At 38.1% G+C, this 20,268-nt stretch overlaps 1 protein-coding gene across 1 annotated transcript; it reads left to right on the plus strand.

The window, feature by feature from the left end:
• The first annotated feature begins 2,237 nt into the window (after positions 1-2,237).
• LOC132924104 (putative mediator of RNA polymerase II transcription subunit 26) lies at positions 2,238-18,773 on the plus strand. The gene is made up of 3 exons (XM_060988206.1): positions 2,238-2,755; positions 14,996-15,609; positions 16,202-18,773. Exons 2-3 carry the CDS (start codon positions 15,004-15,006, stop codon positions 17,495-17,497), a joined length of 1,902 nt encoding a protein of 633 aa, XP_060844189.1. The 5' UTR covers positions 2,238-2,755; positions 14,996-15,003; the 3' UTR covers positions 17,498-18,773.
• Positions 18,774-20,268: the final 1,495 nt, after the last annotated feature.

Consider the following 20,268-nt stretch of genomic DNA (forward strand, 5'->3'; position numbering starts at 1 on the left):
ATAGAGTGGCACGACTCATTTTTTCCTAATTTAAAATAATAATATGAATATAATATTATGTCTTTTTTCCCGGGCACTTAGAGAGCTCGCGAACCTCGGGACCATGGTATTATACTCACTGGTCCCCCCTTTTGTGAGGGCCGTGTGTATAGGCGATATAGTCTGAAAAAAACAACACATGTAACAAATTGTTATACATTAGTTTTTAACATTTTGACTTAATTTTTTTGAGCCTTGAGTGGCTCAAGTATATTATTACTCGTATTGCCAAATTAATATATAAAAATAAATAAGATAAAAAACATATATTTTACTTCCTATATTCGAGTTTGATATTTTGATATAATCATTAAAAAATCATTTAAATATAATACACAGTACACAATTTAAATAACTATATAGTATACTTGAGGTCAAAATAAAATATAAAATTGTAGTATAGTTATGACTATACGAGAGTATGTTATTAGAAGAAATAACATAAACATCATAATATATTATATTATATTATACATTATAGATTATATAGGTACATTGCAGTGCGCCAAAATACGTGTAGGTTATATGGTAGTTTTACTAATGTCATCTCACAGTACGTGTTGGGAACTGTTTACTATGAATTATTATTCATCATAGTTATAATGTAGGTATGTACCTATTGTAATTAATTTTAAGCTCAACAGAATCTAGCTCACTATAGCGTCTTTAACGCGCCTGGACTACATTACGGTTATTATCTATACATATAAATTAGCTGTGCAGCCCGCAGGTTATATACTGTAGAGCGTACAAAATAGACCAAATGCGAGAGCAACGTCTTTATATATGTTAGACTAAAATTACAAATTTTATAATATTCCATGTGCGAAAACTATTCAAGTCATGCTCCGCGTAATATGTAACATGCAATGTAACCATTAACTATGTATAAAATAATATAATACAAAGTATCGTATATATTATGTTATATGAGGGGTTTCCATCTTCCGATCGCCACCATGCACTGTATTTAATCAAGCATATACCGCAGCTTTATTATATCAAATATATTTTTAATAAAATATAAAAAGTATATATATATCAATACTTTTTTATATTACATCTCTCCGCTCCTTATACATCACAGCTGTCCCAAAAAGCTGTGCCATGCAGTTACGACCCACAGGTATTGACCTCGTTTACATATTTTATATTTATATGTATACACGGCGCGCCGTATAGATATACCCTACTTATCGAAACTATACATCTAATATCTACATAATACATCGATATAAATACGCGTGTCGTCTACTATATCTACATTTTAAAGAGGCGAGAAATAAAATCCACATAGTCACATATTATACTATACACATAAAAAAAGAAATGATACTGATAATGAGCATTATTGTCCCCACGAGGATACTGCACAAGTTTCATCGCTGTATTTTTGACTGACTGATATAGCGAATTTCGAATCTCGTCTGACCGATATCAGTCGACTTTGAAATTTCGACCGCGGCGGGGAATAATTGAACGAATCGGCTGTTTCTATTTCCGGAGTACCTTATTATAGGTAGTATATACATGGGTACTTTGGGAAATTTATTTGATTTATTCGAGAAAAAAAACGTATTATTGCAAAATCATATCACATATTTGTGACCGTTGGCACCTCCCCACGCGATATTAATATTGACCGTCAGGAAAATATATACAATGTGACATCCGTCACGGTCGGGCGCTCGAAATCAAACAATCTACGGGAACATAATCGTATCGCACAATGTCATTATTGTTCTGTTGGTTTTTCGCAACGTCCATAACACGACAACGACAATAATATAATATAATATATTAATATTATAATATTATTACAGACGAATTACGGGCAATAATCAGCGCGCGACTCGGACGGCGGGCCGAACCGCGCGGGTACTGTCGCGGACACGCGTCGACCAGCCACCACCACCGCCGCCGCCGCCGCCGACGATCGTAGCCGTCAGTCGGCGGCGGCGGCGGCGGTGGGGGCCGCGAAGCCGTTTGGCGGGAGGGCCCGCGGGTCTCCCCACCGACGACGTCCCGACCACCGCCGTACGTTGTGTATACGCGCGGAGGCGGCGTCATACTACAACAACGATAATAATATATTATAGTAATAGTAATAGTAATAGTAATAATAATATTATAGTGATATGGTAATAGTAATAGTAATAGTAATAGTAATAATAGTAATAATATAATCGCAGCGGCAGCGACGCGGCAACCGGCGGCAGTCGCTTCCGTCGCGTCCGCCCAGCAAGTACTGTCGCGACACGACGCAAACCGCTGTTATTTATTTTTTCGCAGTCGTTTGTATTTTTCATTCGGTTTCGCGCGGTGCCGGTCCGTCAGTGTGTACACTTATTGTTCGTCTGCGACCGCGTACACGACACTAGCGAGGAGCGCGTGATAGTTCGCCGCACCGGTGTCTGCGATTGCGACAATAATATTATTTTAATCGACCGAAATTATTTATAGACATTAAAATTATTTTTCCGTATCCGATACGCGGCACGTCAAACTATTATATTTCGTTATAATAATATTTTTACCTTAAAAATATCGATCTATCGATAGCGGCAGTTTCACCAGCGGGTCGAGGAAAAAAATAAAAATAATTAACGTTTTTGGACGATTTTATTTTTCCGACGCGCGTTCGAGCGCCACGACACATGGATACCGCACCGTCCTGAACGCCGCCGACAGACCGCGTGCCGCACACAATCCAATCGTGAGTATTATACAATATTTTATATTATTTATTTTTTATTTCGCACTTACGCCGCACCGAAATTTTTTTATTAAATCGTAAATGTGTTCCGCCGACGACACGTCCCTCCCGTCGTCGTCGTCGGTGGTAAAATTCTTTAAAATTTTTTTCTCGTTCGCAATTCCTCTTCAAGTCGCGATCGGCGCCTTCGCTCCGTGCCCCGTTCTCGCGGTCGTCACTGCCCCAGCATTCAAATCTCCGGCGCCCGAGACAATACGCGAGATGTTAGTAACCAATACACACTGTCAACTTAGTATTAGCATCTTGTCGTTGTTGCAACAACTAGCGATCTAGCTGGGTCGGTGTTTTACATTTTATATATTATGATATTAATTTATGACACCCGCGTAAAATGAGAACATCGCGAAGATAAATTATATATCCCGCGTAGTCAATTAGCGAAAAGTTAATGAATTTGTATTTGTATATTATGTTAATAAAATCAAAATTGTAATAAAAAAAAAACCAGTACAAAAAATACGAGATGATGCTCGAAAACTTTGGATATTAATATTATAATGATTTTAATAAATTATTATTTCGCACACCTATAATTGCGAGTAAACGCATGAATTTAAAAAAAAAAATGATAGGGATGTGATATAGGTCATCTTGTAATGTTCTATACAATAATATTGTATGTGAGTGTAAGTTTATCATACTTTTTATAATATTATATAATATAAATGTATAATATCTGAAGAGGTTATTTTTACTTTATATATTATTGTAGTGGGTATATATAATGTTTGTTTTTAATTAATTTTTAAACATTATTTTATGTTATTGTAAATTAATTGGCGATAATTATTGTTATTTATATAATATAAATATAACTATAAACTTACGTAAGTATGTATTTAGTGTACGAATGGGTTTACATAGTTTTTTCGTAATCTTTTCGAATAAGACAATGTCCACTTCATTCTACAAACGCACTACAGTTTTTTTTATCGCTTTAAATGCTTTATAAATAGATAGGTATAATAACATATATTTATAACGTACCAAAGTAGGTACTTGAAAAATTTAGAAAATATTTTCGCAACAGATACGATAGTCTCATAGCAAATATTATGACTCAATCCACCACAAATTTAATATATTATATGTTCAGTCAAAATCTGCAGTGGATTGGGTTCATCGTACTTTTTGTCGTAATGCAATTATAGTTCAAGGTTGCCGCCAAGGAGTAATCAGCGTACTTTGTTTATAATGAACGTGTGGACCAAAACGGTTTTCGCAATGAATCGAAGTATATTATGCACGCCGTTATAACTTTACAATGCATCTAAAAAATTTGTGGGCCGTTAATTTTGTCTTTCTGTAGGGTTTCCCAAATATCGCGTGTACCTACATGATAATTGTTTTCCTCCAATTCCTCGGTATTTCCCGGGGTATTTCCGTACACGATATTAAATTAATCATTAAACAGAAATGTATATAACAATGATACCTACATTCATCATTGTGAACGTTAAAAATATAAATTTTTAAGAAATACGGGCTATGGATTATGATTTAAATACATTCAATTGATTTGAAGAACATACTCATAGATAGTAAAGATAGTATAAAATGAAAAATAGATATTATTACGCCAGAATACTACGGCACTACACTATATTAGATATCAACTCAATTTTGATTTTAAAAACTTATTAAGATTTTCCAAATTCATTACAACATAATAACGTTCTATGTTTCTGTTTTTCGTTTGCGTTTCATTGTTGCAAAAGATATTTTTTTGGAACGGATTTATAATTATTTCAACAAAGTCTACACAGGTAAAGCAAAGTGCCATGTGAATATAAAATATAACTTACTTTATGGGAAAAATATAATATTGTAGTAATTTTACAGTTCACGCGCACGGTTGAGAACACATTGAAATGATTTCATTAATAAAACATTAAACCTATATCTTAAAAAAATTAAAATAATTATTATAAAAAAAAAATCATTAACCGTGTTTTTAACCAATTTAAGTAAATTGTTGGTAGAACGTCTGTTGTATTCGTCGTTTGCGGTCGTTAATACAACAATAGCTAATTGGAATATTTTTCGATAATTGCACATAATTGTATTATAATTTTACCAAATTCAATAATACCTATATTTTTCAGGCTAAACGGTAGGTATAGTTAAAAATAAATTATTTTTTTAGAATTAGTGAAAAACGTCATGTTAATTTAATGAACGACTGAGTGCAATGGATATGTATTTTTTGCTCGGAAAAGTGCATAGGTATAGTATATAGGGTACCATTTATAGCAACTATACCTACCGGACTATTAATTTCCGATTTTAGTGATTTCACACTTGAGAAGTATAATATACCGGTTCTTCATCTTGCGGGTCTATATTTTATTTTACTGTGAGAATACTGTATAGTTTTAATTTTTAAATATACCGATAGTTGAAAAAAGTTAAATTAAGAAATGGTTTATTGTTGGAAGGCCAATGTATTGTGTGTTCTACCGAAATGATTACCTACTAAGTTGGCGTCCTTTCGGGACGATGAACATTTTTTTTTAGCCAAACACGTATTAGTATTATTCAGTTGCATGACGCTTTTGTCAACAGTGTAAAATAAAAACGCATAAAACATACTCAACTGAAATTAGCATCATAATAGTAAGTAACACGATATTTTAGATTTTTTTTTTCAACTTCCCAATAGTCATGAAACAAAAATATTGATCATAAATTCATAATATTATGTCAATGGTATATGTTTATATAATATACAGTATACACCAAACCAGTATAAACACTTATATTTAAAATAGACGATTTAAAACGTGGATGGAAAAAAATGTATAGCTTATTATTATTCCTATAATATTATTATTAAAACACACGCTACCTGTATGTATAACTCATATATTGTAGTCATATACCGTGATATATTTCAACGCCACGGCCGTAGCTGTGGTCGTAATCAAAACGTATTATCGATAACGTTTGGTTCGGCTGATTCGAGTCCGACTTCGTCTACTTTTGGGTATACCTCTTATAGGCCTATATAACTTCTTCAGTAGTTCATTATCGCCATATTCGCGTGTTACTTTTTCGGTCGCGGTTCTGGCCATCGCTAGTGTAATTATATATAATTTATACTGTCACACATCATTATATTATTAAATGTATCGTTTTACGTTTATTGTTTATATATATAAGCCCATTGCGCGTGTACATACAGTATATTATATTATGTAGGGTGGCGTGCAATATGCATATATATATATATATACTTATAAAAATAATGGCAATAATAGTAATATAATAATGATATGGTGTATTGCGGGTCATTACCCCCGAGGGTGAAATCCGCCGAGACGGCGTTCCAAATACACAATGTATAATATTTATAAGTCATAACATAATATAAAATATATTACATATATTATTGGTATACACTACGCCACCGTCGGTCGGTATTGACACAGTGACGGTGATTGCGTTTGGAAAAAAAAAAATTCCTGTCACGGTAAAACACCGCGAATCCGGGCCATTTAGATATTGAGTGCGAAACGATATTATCGTATCGTAATAACGCGCGTTATCGTAACGATTTTTATGTCGGTCATCGCCGCCGCTACGAATAGGTACACCCGCGACGTCAAAATATATACGTACGAGTAGTTACGCACATTACCACGACCTATTACCTACATTCGATTATTGTTTTCTTTGTTCCATTCGGTTTGGATAGGCATACCTATAGTACCTATACCTATATTTGTAGGAAAATCGCGGATATGTCTAAACCAAATGCGAGTGAGGCACTGCGATCGTAACGGCGGCCTACTGAGACGAACTGTTAGTCTGACAAACGTTATATTATATTGTGATGGTTGCGATGACACGATGACTTCGACAGTTCGACTTCTTAAAATCCAATCACAATAAAACGCAGACGATGGACAGCGATGGACATCTGTTGCCGTATCGTCGTCTATGATGGGCATATGAATATAATATTTGGCCCTCGGGGGCACACGGTGGTGATTAATTGATTACGCGGTGTTAAGACGACGATAAAACAAATCTAATAACTATATAGGTACGTATACCTATACCTCTGTTACATATTTACAAAGTAAAATATACACAGACACATCATACGAGTTGCGAACGATCGAACGTGATAAATAATAATAATATATAGGGCACGGGTTTTACGAGCGTGGGCCTCCGCGATATTCTCTATTCGTAATACCGTACGCAGTTTTCCGTAACACTGTTATTATTATTATTTTTATTTTTTATGTGTTCGATCCCACTCGGAAACCGCTACGCAATCATTATTCCGATGTAATTATGTCGTGAAATTCCTTCGTAATTATCGCATGTTCGAGTATACCGTGACAAAAATAGAATACTCGATAGTGTATAATATTATCATAATATATTTACACATACGATTCGTACAACTGTGCTGTTTATATGCTACTCGTACAGGTGGGTATGCAATGCTCGGATAGAGTATTTTATGTTTTTATAGACCCCGTTGAAGGTTATACCGAGAAACGTTCCGATCGATGTTGTACGATCACAAAACGTAATTATTATAATTTCGCGGTGCCGTGTTGCCATTGTGGCGGGCAATGCTACTATATAATATAACGTTCATAGGATTCACGTAGAAAGAGAAATATAATTGTATATTTATTCACACATTTCAAAGCGTAAACAATATTGAATAAAAAAAGAATAATAATAATAGTAACAACACTAATAATATAAACTATAATAGGCCTAGAAAAATGTTCATCACAAACCACAATCGCTGTTCTCTACTCGTCAGTTATTAAAAACAGTATATTTATATAACGTTGGGTTATAAAATAATGAATTTATAATAATAAATTGCCAGAAAAAAAAATTTTAAAAAAATGTTTTGTACTCAACATTTGACCGACAAATTTGTAAAAAATAAACCAACATCGATTCGGGCGACAGGCACCTGGTCTATTCTGTAGAAATATTATTGTGCCGACTATGATTTTGAAGCATAAATACGGTGTCATTTTGAAAATCGAAGTGCATATCTAGGTCAATATCGGCCTATATTTCTATAAAAGCGAAAAACATTAAAATCATATTATACGTTTAGGACGGGAAACCATTGATTTAAATCGCACGAAATTCCTATATAGTTGGCCTCAAGTATAAATATTAATAATCTCCCAGAATCCATGAGTGACATGCAAACCTATACGATCGACGTGCATAGAATTCACATAACATATCAAACCATCATTGTGATGTAGTCGAATACGCGGTTAAACAAGTAGGCGTGTACCCCGCAGTGGGAAAAATTAATAAAAACAGGTAGTGAGAAAAAAAAATAATTAAACGTCACTCATTTCGCCCATTGTAAATATATCTATAAATAGACCCGTCGGCGAACACTATTGCAGCTAACATAACACGTCATGACTGAATTGGCGGGTGCGATGTCGTCAGCGGTAGACTCGCATTCAAGTTTTCCCGCAAAATGTTTTCGCCGTCTCGAACCGGTTGCAAAATGATTGCATGCGCTCGCACTTGGGTCGAGTGGCCACTCATGCTACTCACGTGCACCGGCGAGAGGCTCGATTTGGGCGGAAAGCCCGGTTATGTGTATGACGATCGGCAATTACACTTCCGAACGACGAGTCCGGAAGTAGCCCGGCGCTAAAGCGGGTCGATGAATGGTATGAGTTTAATAACAATATAATATATAGATATATGCATAATAATGCATATAGTAGAGCACGTCGAGAATCGGAGCGCGGAAGTAGAACGGAACGGCCGCCGTCTCGTTCCGGTTTTTTTTTCTGTTACTATTTCGTCTTCCTCCGTCGATTTACTAGGCGTCTTATTGTAGTGCACATTCACCACCGAGTTCGATTTAATAACACAATAATATTGTGACTATTACTGCGGTAACCGGGCCGAGCTCGTGCTACATTATACGAATAATTTGACGGTAACGGGATCGAAACGATAGGAAGATTATTATATTAATTGTCGTCGCACAGACGATCGTTGGGCGTAATATTATTATGCATTGAGTTTCCACTATTTAAGGTAGCTACTATTACACTGTCTCCATCGTTTTCCATGTAAACCGTGTTAACACGCGTTACCGTATAATATACCAAATAGTTAAAAATATTTTACTACTTCACCGGGTGAAGTGATAAGTGGTTATTAATGACTTGTAATAGTATAGTTTTATTTAAAAGTATTTCGAAAATTGGCTAATGTACGAAGAACATTCCGAGCCCAGACCACACGGTCTTCCCATACGTCTCATCTAAAATACGTAGGTAACAAAATGTCGGTTAAACGCTATTATTATTATATTATACGACACGGCATAGTCGTGGAAACCCGGCTATATTATGGTCGCGTGGTCGAACAATATTATTATAACACGGGCAACATGACCACTACGGTTATATTATTATTATACTGCAATCGAATATCTGCGTAACGCCGCGCTTAAGGTCAATGTTTATATCGGCAGACCGACCGTGCGTTACGTAATGCCGATAATATTTTAATGGTATTATGTTATGCTGCGTTAAAAAAAAAAAAAATTATATACTACCGATATGTATTGTTGTGTCGATCAGTGGCGAAACGAACCTAAAATAAATCCACGAGCAACCTAAAAACGAGATTTTTAACCACTTTTTAAACATTTTCAATTGTTGTGTAGAACGCCACTAGTTTTTGAGAAAAAAACAAAAAAACGCTCTGGTTATCTTTTCAATAAACGCTATACTATCATTGCTATACCGGGTGTTGGCATAAATTCGAAAAATATTCGACTTGTCGTCGTCCGATTATACTGCAGTCGTGGTCAAACGGTTATCAATTACACTGCTGATAAAACGGTTAACATATGAAAGGTTACGCCCGCTGACCTCTAACCGGGTTCGTCTAAACATGCGTGTACCGAGATAATAATGCGATCAATTAAAACAACACAACAAATAATGACGAACGACACGGTAGAGCACGTAACAGGTATCCGCCGGTTAGGGTTCGCCGTCGGGAACGGTGGTGGGGGTCGTGTATATCGTTCTCGCGGTATCGGCGCGCTCGCGAAACCGTCGTCCGTGTACACGCCAAGAGATCCGACCGTGTGCCAAAGGCCGGCGCATAAAAATATTCGCAGAGCTAAAAATGAAAAAAAATGCACACACACACACACACATATATATACACACGGTTTAATATGATAAACATAAATAACTGGTCTGCGACGACGACGACTGCACACTGTTAAATAACAATTGAGCGCGCCGACAACACGTAGTGTTATGAGTGTTATGACACAGACGTATTACAACGAACGCCGCGCGCGTTATGCAAAACAAAAATAAAATATATAACAATATTATAACGAATCGACAAAAAAAAAAAACAGCCCAAAATCGATTTCGGTCAAAACATTATTATTCGTATACGAAAATCGTTTCGTCCAACATAATAATAATAATAATAATATTGTAATGTATAAACTTCACCTTGAGGGTGAAGGCCAAGACGGTCGGACCGAGTTGGCCTACAAGATCCCACACAACGATAATGATAATATTATGTACTGTGCGATCGGCGCATTATCTCCGGCACTCGCGAAATTATGAAAAAACAACAGCACGCCCAACACGACGACGACGACGACGACGACGACGACGATTATCTCATAATAATATAATGTATAAAATAGTAGTAATGTATACTTGCCGAGCACTTGCATTGGCGGCGGCGGCGTTTGGCAGTGTATATATTTTTATTTTATTTCGTTTATTTATTTAATTTTCTCTCTCTCTCTCTCTCTGCTTTTTGCTCAACCCGAGTCGTGTGTAACACGTCCAAGGCCGTCGAGGTTTTTACGACGCGTAAAATTCGCGCACAATGTCATCGGACGATTTCAAAACGTATATATACGAGCATAATAATGCGTGCGTGCACGATATTATTATTACATAAACCCGCGTAATGCGTTTCATTGTGTGTATAATATTATGTATCGTTATTATTATTTAGCCCCACCCGATTTCGATTGAACGCCTTGACGTTTGGATTTGTTATTCTTTCGGTCGCTTAGTAAATATTATTATTATTATTATTGTAGAGATATCGATGATTTGATCCCCGAGTGATCGTCAATCCGTTATATAATATCCCTATAAACGATCCGACTTTGCCAGACGTAATTATTATCATCATCATTAGCCGGTGTCATTAGTCGTTCGTGTCGTGTGTCTGTGTACCTTTATAATAATAATAATAATAATATGTATGTGTTTTCTCGGGAGGTACAATATAACCACGTACCTGTTGATTTCATCTCGGTTTGATATCATTATAAATAAAAATCAATAATGATCACAAAGTATATTGCATTATTATTATTGTGTGCGTGCTCTACCGTTTAAATCGCCGTCGGAAGGGTGAAGAGAGAAAAAGGGAAAATAAAAAAAAATTACGATTGTGCAAGACGGCAGCTGCAGCTGTTTATAAATAGTAATAACATATTATTATTAATACGGTGATAAGGCACACCCGCAACCCGCCGCCCACCTCGGGGTCGACGTCCACACGCTCGTTACAACACCGTTATTGTGATATGTCGATATTATTATCGTAGCACTATATAATAATAATATGATTCTGATATTATGTATTTTTATGTGTAATCAACAATAACGCAATTTCATGACGGGGACGATAGTGATATGGCGTAAATTGCGAATCCGGTGCCACCGTTACAAGATTCATAAGCGTGTGCGCGAGGGGTAGAAGGGGTAGGTTTGAACTTTTTAAGTCTTTAGACCAACACGATTTATTTATAAAAAAAATGTCAAGCTTTAATATGACGTATTGGATACAATATTGTATAGTAGTAAAAATGTTATTTGTCAAGTGCGAATTATATTACATATTATATATTAAATCAACGTTTAATTCGGAAAAAAATATACCATTTATAAATAATTATAATATAATAATAATTCTATGTGTCCTTGGCATGGGAGTGTAAATTATTGATTGAATATTATAATGTTACGTGATCAATGATTATCTCGTGTAGTTAGAGTGTTGGGTTGGCGAACAATAGTGGTTAAAATAACGTTATCCCCGCGGGCCTATATGTCAGAATAAAACTTTAAGGCTTAAATGAAGTAGTAAAGTTGAACGCTTTTTCGTAAAAGAACGTGAACACTTTTAGATTATCTGCAAAACCCTATGGGTAAAGTCCGCTCGTGAACAGATTACCTTTAATGTAAAATCGCAGTTGCCGGTCCGTCTACGGGGACGGTATCGTCTATTTGCATAATACGTCCTTTAATAGTGTTAAAAGCGACGAGACACTGTTGTATTATCGACGTTATATTATTATTGGGTGCGCTTGTAATATTATTATAATAATTCGGTCGGTTCATTTATGAGCCCGCGTTTATGCACGGTCTCGCGCGCCAACCGAAACAAAAACGTTTCAGGGAAAACACTAGACGGGGGATGGGGGGATAGGAAAATTACGATAAAAAAAAATTCTAGTACATTAGCGCGAAATAATATTATTATTTATTGTAATAACAACGTCGTGTATTACGAAACGGTGACAACACACGACTTGGATGACGACGATTATTCCGCTCGACCGTATTTTCAACCGCCGACGCTGTATAATGTTAATATATTATAATGTTATTATGTACAAACAAATTACGATAATAATATTATTATGTGCAAACGCGAGCACGAAGAGTCGTACGGCGGTTGTCGACGAGGCCCATAAATTATAATATAATGTTATCATATTATGACGTACACGTACTTACCACCTACTACCTACCTACTTGCTCGGGACGATTACAACCGATTGTAATGTAAAACGTAGACGTACCAACGATCATGTTATTTATAATTGTTGTTGTAGTAATTATTTACTACTACCGCAGTAGTACTATTATCGTAGTAAATATTATAATATTTATATACACCTATACTCGACGTCGTGCCGATCTCGACGACCATCGTCGTCTTTTCGTTTATTAATTACATTATTCGGTATCTACAATATTACCATTATTGTATTGTACTTACACGAAACGTTTCGTTTTGTCGAGAGTAGGCGAGTATTTGATGTTTGGACGCGATCGCACAATATTATTATATATTCTAAATTCTCCACACCTTTTCTATTCTAAGCAGCATCTCAGTATATTTCAAAATGTGATCAATGTCAGGATTCGATATATTATTTTGAATGAAACCGACATGACAAAAGAAACACAAATCTTGAAAAGATTATATTTATTACTACAAAACACATACACAATATAGATCAATATACAAAGATCGATCGATGTCCTCCTCAATAACAAAGAATAATATTTGAGAATCGCATTATCATTTATCAATGGTGTTGAACTCTCTTCTTTTTATCAACGAATAACGATTGCCCATTTATACATATACTTATTATATATATATATATTTATGTATACTTATCACACGCGACTGTGTACTTTTAAAATACGTGCTCCACACTCACCGTTATTGTGTAGATATTCTAACAAATTAAGGCTGTTCTACGGCCGCGTGTGCACGTGAATCGCATCGCGTTCGGGTATTATTTTAACATCGTTAATGCTATTAAATTATTGTTGTGGATTAATCAATTGAAAATACACATTGAAATTGAGCCGCGTCTGCAGTGAGCGATTGTCGAGTTTCGATTGCAATCGGTTATACAATTTGGTTTTTATCGATCCTCATCGGATCACTTATCGTCGTGCTGGTATCAGTCGGATACGTAATACACCACGACAATCTATGCGATCGTCATTCACCTCGACGATATTGTTTTCAAAAGGTCAAATTAATAATATTATATAACTCGTCGAATTAACATCAACATAAGGCGATTGTAAATGAGCGATCCGTTCGCTTTTTACCAAACGGGTTAGCCGCACGCGTACTGCTGCAGAGCAACATTTAACTACCCATACCTTTTACCGCATTGTGTATAATATATTATATAATAACACTTGTGTGATGTCGTGTAAATATGGAAAAAATATTCGCCGAACGGAACCAGTGTTAAGACATCGTCGGATATCGTTACGGGTGACCTTGCTCGGTTTATATTATTATTGTTGTATTTCCTCGATCTCGTTGTCCTTGGCCGGCACGGCGATTTATATAACATATTGTGTACTTATACAATTATGATATACGCGTTATTACTTATTATTGTGTTATAACATGACGACCGTATAGAAGTTGGCTCTACAACATATTAATACGTAATATCTACTGGTAATGCGAATGTGGTCATTTCGGTGATTACCTCGGTTGTGCAGCAGTAACATCATTGGCCAATTATTTATATGTAATAAACTATATTCTTTTATTCTTCATAGATATAAACATTTTTCAATTCGGTCCGTTTAGGATTTCAATGATGTGTGTAGGGGGGGGGAGGCTTTTCCGACGCCTCCCCGCGAACGTGTTCTATTGTTGGCGGGTGAAGGGGGGGGGAGTATGTTGTAATTTTTGACCACGGCACGTGTCTGTTGCGAAACAGTAGTTTCGGAATTCCACCGCCGTCGTTGTATTAACGACGTTCTTCTCAAGGTTGACTATATGTAAACGCGTGTTCCAATATAACCAATCATGTTAAATTAATAAACATAATATACTACGTCACAAATTTCCCCGACCGTCTTCATCGCCGTTTGTTTTTACTGCATTAAATCCTATCCCCTGGTATTTAGCCCAAATAATTTCACGGCAATGGCTGATCTGAAGGTTAACACGAGAATTACATGTCACTAAGATTAATTTAGATAATGCCAATAACTCCTTTTTATATATGAGAACAACATGAAGCGATCTACCTATACTCGACATCCAAATGCGAACTTCCCTTAAAGTTAAAATTCCTTCTCTTATCTAACCAACTATATAGTTTAACGGAAGCCCATCTCATACATACAATACAAGAAAAGCCTTTCTGATCTCAGTGTCGTCTGCGCTATAAGTTGCGTTTCAATTTGTTTAGGCAATGTTATGAATATTTTCCTTGGACTTTAATCTGACTCAGTACTCGTCGGTATAATATAATATATGTAACTATATCTTTTACGGTGTAAAATTAACGTTTATGTTTTTGTATTTAAGGTTGAGAAATGGTAGCGGACACGGCTAGCAGTTATCATCATCAACAGAAAACTCAGCCACAACAGCCACAGCAACCAAACCAACATCAGCAACAACAGCAACAGCATCACCACCAGCAACAACAGCAGAAACTCCACCAACAGCAGCAACAGCAACTTCACCAAATCCATCTGCAACGCCAACAACAGCAACAGCAGCAGCAAAACAGTGGCGGAGCCATGCCGCAATATTGTAGCGACATGGAACAGTCGGGTGGTCCAGGGAGCATGAGGTACGACGATTCGGTATCACCGGGTCCGGAATCGCCAGGCCCTGGTGAGCCATACCCACCTGGGTTCGACCTGACGGCGCACCTGCAGCACAAGGAGTTCTTTGCGCAGCGTAAGCAACGTGAATTCATACCGGATAACAAGAAAGATGAAAGCTATTGGGACCGAAGGCGACGCAACAACGAGGCGGCCAAGCGGTCCCGCGAAAAGAGGCGGTTCAACGACATGATCCTCGAACAACGGGTGGTCGAACTGAGCAAGGAGAATCACGTGCTCAAGGCTCAACTCTCTGCCATCAAGGACAAGTTCGGTATCAGTGGCGAGGCCGTAGTCAGCGTTGAACAGGTAATAATTCTAACAGAATCATTAGGGTTAAGTCCTGTTAATTATTAAAAATCGTTTTATGAGAGATTTAATCTTACCACGTTAACAGTTATTTTAAAAATAAAAATAAATAAAATATGGTACATTATGATAGTCAAAGTTTGAGTAATGATATATAGCAGGGGTAGCTAAACTTTTTTGGCCGCGATCTACTAAAAATATACTTCACCTTTGTGGATCGACTTCTATAAAAAATCTAACCACTATGATTAATTTTCGTGTGCGTAGCCTAAAAATAAATTCTAACACGATCGACTTTGAAATCGTTTGCGATCGACCGTTTGGCTGCCCCTGATATATAGCACTGCTCGTTGTTCAACATTTTTTCACGTCGAGCCCGATGAGGCGATGTACTCTTAGATTCTGTAGGTCGTGTTTTTTCCTGAACTTCTTGAAATCTATATTACTTGGCTAACACTTATAATATACTAAACTCGAATGACAGGCTTGCAGAAACGAATTAAGCGAAATGCGCACAATAAAATGTTGACGAAAGATTTGACCACAACGCATTGATGTACTAACGGCTGTTTTTCTTTTGCCCCTCGCTCAGGTCATGGCTTCTCTGCCGACAAACGAACAAGTGTTGAGCATCACTAAACGCCCGAAACTGTCCACGTCGTCGTCGTCCTCGTCGGTGGGTTACTCTCAGAACGGGTCAGGTCCCATACCCACGTCAGTCATCCACCAACCCGTCCAGTCGACCACGCCCAAAATGAACGGCTCGTACTACGGCGGCGCACAGTCGGACTGCGGCAGTCCCGTCGACCAACATCAACTGCAACAGCAACAACAGCAGCAGCAACAACAACAGCAGCAGGGCGACCGTTCGAACGGTCTGCCGATGTCCGTGGCCGCCGCAGCCGTGGCCGCCGCGGCCCAAGCCGGGTACCCGCCGTACCCGTTCGCGCCCGTCCTGCCACCACTGCAGCCGCCGTCGTTCGAAGCGGCCGCCAACAGCGTACTGAACCTCAGCCGCCGGCCGCCGTCGCCGTACGAGCTGAGCAGCGGCAGTGGCGACGACACTTCGTCGTCTTGCGTGCCCATATCTCTGGCGTTCGTGGCCGCGGCCGCGGCCGCAGCCGCTGGCGGAGTGGTCGGCCCGAACGGCGCGTTGGTCGGTAACAACGGCAACGGCAACAACAACAACCACCACCATCAGCACCGGCACCGGCACCACTTCAACGGCAACGGCATGATGGCCATGATGGCCAACGGCGGCGGAGGCGTGCCGATCGCCGTGCTCAACGGCAACAGCGGCAACGTGTCCATGGTGCACGGCAACGACAGCAACGGTGGCATCATCGGCGCCGTGAACGGCAACAACATCGCGGCGATCGTCAACGGCGCGGGCGGTGGCAACGGCAGCGGCAACTGTCTGCCGCACAAGCTCCGCCACAAGACGCACTTGGGCGACAAGGACGTGGCGGCCACGGCGCTGCTGTCGCTGCAGGCCATCAAGCAGGAACCGGGCAGCAGCCGGGCCAGTCCGCCGTGGGACGCGGAGGGCAGCAGCGACGAGCGCGACTCGGGCATCAGCTTGGGCGTCGAATGGGGCGTCCGGCCGTCGTCCGCCTCGGTGGCCGCCGCGTGCCCGACCGCCGCCTCGGTGGCCGCGCCCCGCGCCGCCGCCATGCAGTCACCGGCCGCCGTCACGATGAGCGGCGAACCGGCCGACGGGGCCGTGCACGCGACCGCGCCGACGGCCGCGGCCGCCGCCGACGACTCCAGGCTCAAGTCCGAAGTGGCCCGGCTAGCGTCCGAGGTGGCCAGCCTCAAGAACATGCTGTCGTCCAGGAAGTCGGCCACCGCGGCCCCGGCCCAGTCCACCACCGTCGCGGTCAACTGATGATCCGCGGCGGCGGCGGCGGCTATGACGGCGGACATTATTATTATTACGTCCGTTATCGCGATTCACAGGTATTTTAATTGTTATACGTTCGCAAGCGAATCCCATTTAGATAAATTATTATTATTTTTTTTTTTATTATTATTTTTATTATTATTATTATTATTATTATTATAATTATTATCATCATCATTATTATTATTATATTATTATTATTATTATTAAAATCTGGTAGTTTTGACGATGTGTTTCGTATATCATTCGAACACGTTTTCGTCGCCCACCGAATGTCTTTTATTAATACTATATATATATATAGACAATAATATATAATATGTTATTATTGTTATCGAACTCGAATTAATAAAATTGTTTTTTTTTTTTTTGCTTTTTTGACGACGAGCGCACACTTGATATCATCATAATATATATCGTTATGTATTGTACAGCGACTGTGGGAGTTACTCGGAAGTGTGTGTGTGTGTGGGGGGGGGGGCAACGCCGTTTAGACGGCAAATCGAAAGTTTTATTTTTTTTTCTCAATTCGGCGATGGCGTTCGTCGGACATTAATTTTAAGCGTGTAAATAATCCCTTGTAACATTATAAACATATATTGAATATACGTAGGCGGCGATTCTCGCACCGAACACCGTCGTCAGTGCGGGTTTACCGTGACGGCGGGACGCGACGCCGAACTCCATTCGCGCGACCGCGTGTCGAGAGAATCGCCCTGTACGTACACTATATATAATATCCGCGTATATTATATTGGTGTTTGTGTGTGTATAAAGTATAAATATATATTATTTTTAATGCGTTACGCCAAAAACATTCAAACGGGGACGGGGTGATAGGCGAGGACGTTGCTTTAGCTAAACTATTATTTCATAGACGACGCGTACCGTAACGCCGCCGGCAATAATATAGTGCAAAACCAAAATATAACGTCGTGTTGGCCGCGCGGTCGTCGGTCATAATAATATATTATAACATCGCGAGATTCGACCATAGTGCTGCACAAAAGACACCACCGGCAATATGGTCTACGAAAAAAATACCGCTCCCCTCGTCCTCGTTTCGCACACGGTCTCGATGCCGAATAAAATTTATCTGTGATAAACGTCCCAGTCGTATATTGCTCGTGTTCGGTTTTTGTGTTTTTGGTGTACACATCTCTTTACGTGTCGAAAACACGTGCCGGCACAACACAAAAATAGTTAAAATATAATAATATGATATCGCAGTGATTATACGATCCATATAATATGATATAAAGAGGAGAACGGCGGCATACGTATACTGTTATATTGTGATGTACGTGTTGTCGTGCGTTTGCATTACAATATCGGATGTGTATGATAATACATCGTATTATGATGCTTATTACACGATATTATATTGCAATTTTATTATATTGCGCGCGTACTCGCGTGTTATTATTGTCTAAGAATATTACGATATATAATATGATATTTATTTATTAATTTATTTGTACGATCACTATAATAATACTATAATTTTTATTGATATTGTTCATCGTCATAAAAAACTTATTCTGTAATAAATTATTTATAATAATCGTAAGTTTTTATTTTTTAAACTTGTACAATGCAAAAGTTTATGTTTTGATGACGTATAAAATAATGCGTATATATATATGATTTAACAACCTGTACATAATATAATTATTATTATTATTACATAATATAAGATTGTTATTGTTTTCTACTATCTATATATTATTATTATTATTATTATTATTATATTATAAAAATATCCATATTATTGTAATATATATACATAAATATAATATATTATATAATATATCATTAAACGTGATTGTATTATTGTGCAGTACGAGAGAAAAAAAAATGAAATACATATTATTTTTTATATTATTATTATATCTATATACACATTATACGACCGAGTGTACAGTTTTTCGACATCGCCATTTCCCTTGTCTCTCCTCCAGCCTCCCCTACAACGCCGACCGACTTGTTCGTTCGTGTCCGCTCACGCTCGCTCACCACACTGTCGCGCGTAGTCTAATAATAATAATAATAACATAGTCTCGCGCGAACATAATATTATAAAAAAAAACCCGTTCTAACGGGTCTCGTCGAATATCGCCGTTGTTTCGAATTGCAGTTTTTTTTTTTTTACTTTTAAATTTTATGTTTTGTTCGCCCCTCGACCGAAGTCGTTTAAAATTTAAATACCGTCGGGAGACGTTCTAAAAGTAGGTACCTACCTAAATAGTGAACCGTTCAAACGGTTTTACACGATTTCCGCGTTCTCCGCGTGCAATCGTACAACACGTGAATTCAAATCGGATCGGTATGACCATACGCGCATGATATTATCAAACATAATAATATTGTAATATAAATAGTACGCCGAACGATTCATCGAGCATGTCAACACGCCCTCGTGATTCTTTATAATACTAATAATACAGTTATTCAAAATAATACGTTGCTTAGACTTTTTTAATTATACTCGAAGAGTTTTATTTTCGAATTGCTCGAGGAGTGTCCGGTGACGTCGTGGCGGCACAAATTTCTGTTTTTCAAACTCCTTAAGTGGCAAATCATGTACTCGAAAATAATATGGCTTGGGTACCTGTACTTATAGGTGTATATATATTTTAAAATCACAAAAAAATCAGATTTTGATTCTCTGCACGACTAAAGGGAACGAAATTGTTGGACTTGTATAATACAACTGTGTACGTGAAGAATCGGTCACTCAGTCAACAAAATCGCGA

Source organism: Rhopalosiphum padi, chromosome 3 (assembly GCF_020882245.1).
Source record: "Rhopalosiphum padi isolate XX-2018 chromosome 3, ASM2088224v1, whole genome shotgun sequence".
Taxonomy (NCBI): Eukaryota; Metazoa; Arthropoda; class Insecta; order Hemiptera; family Aphididae; genus Rhopalosiphum; species Rhopalosiphum padi.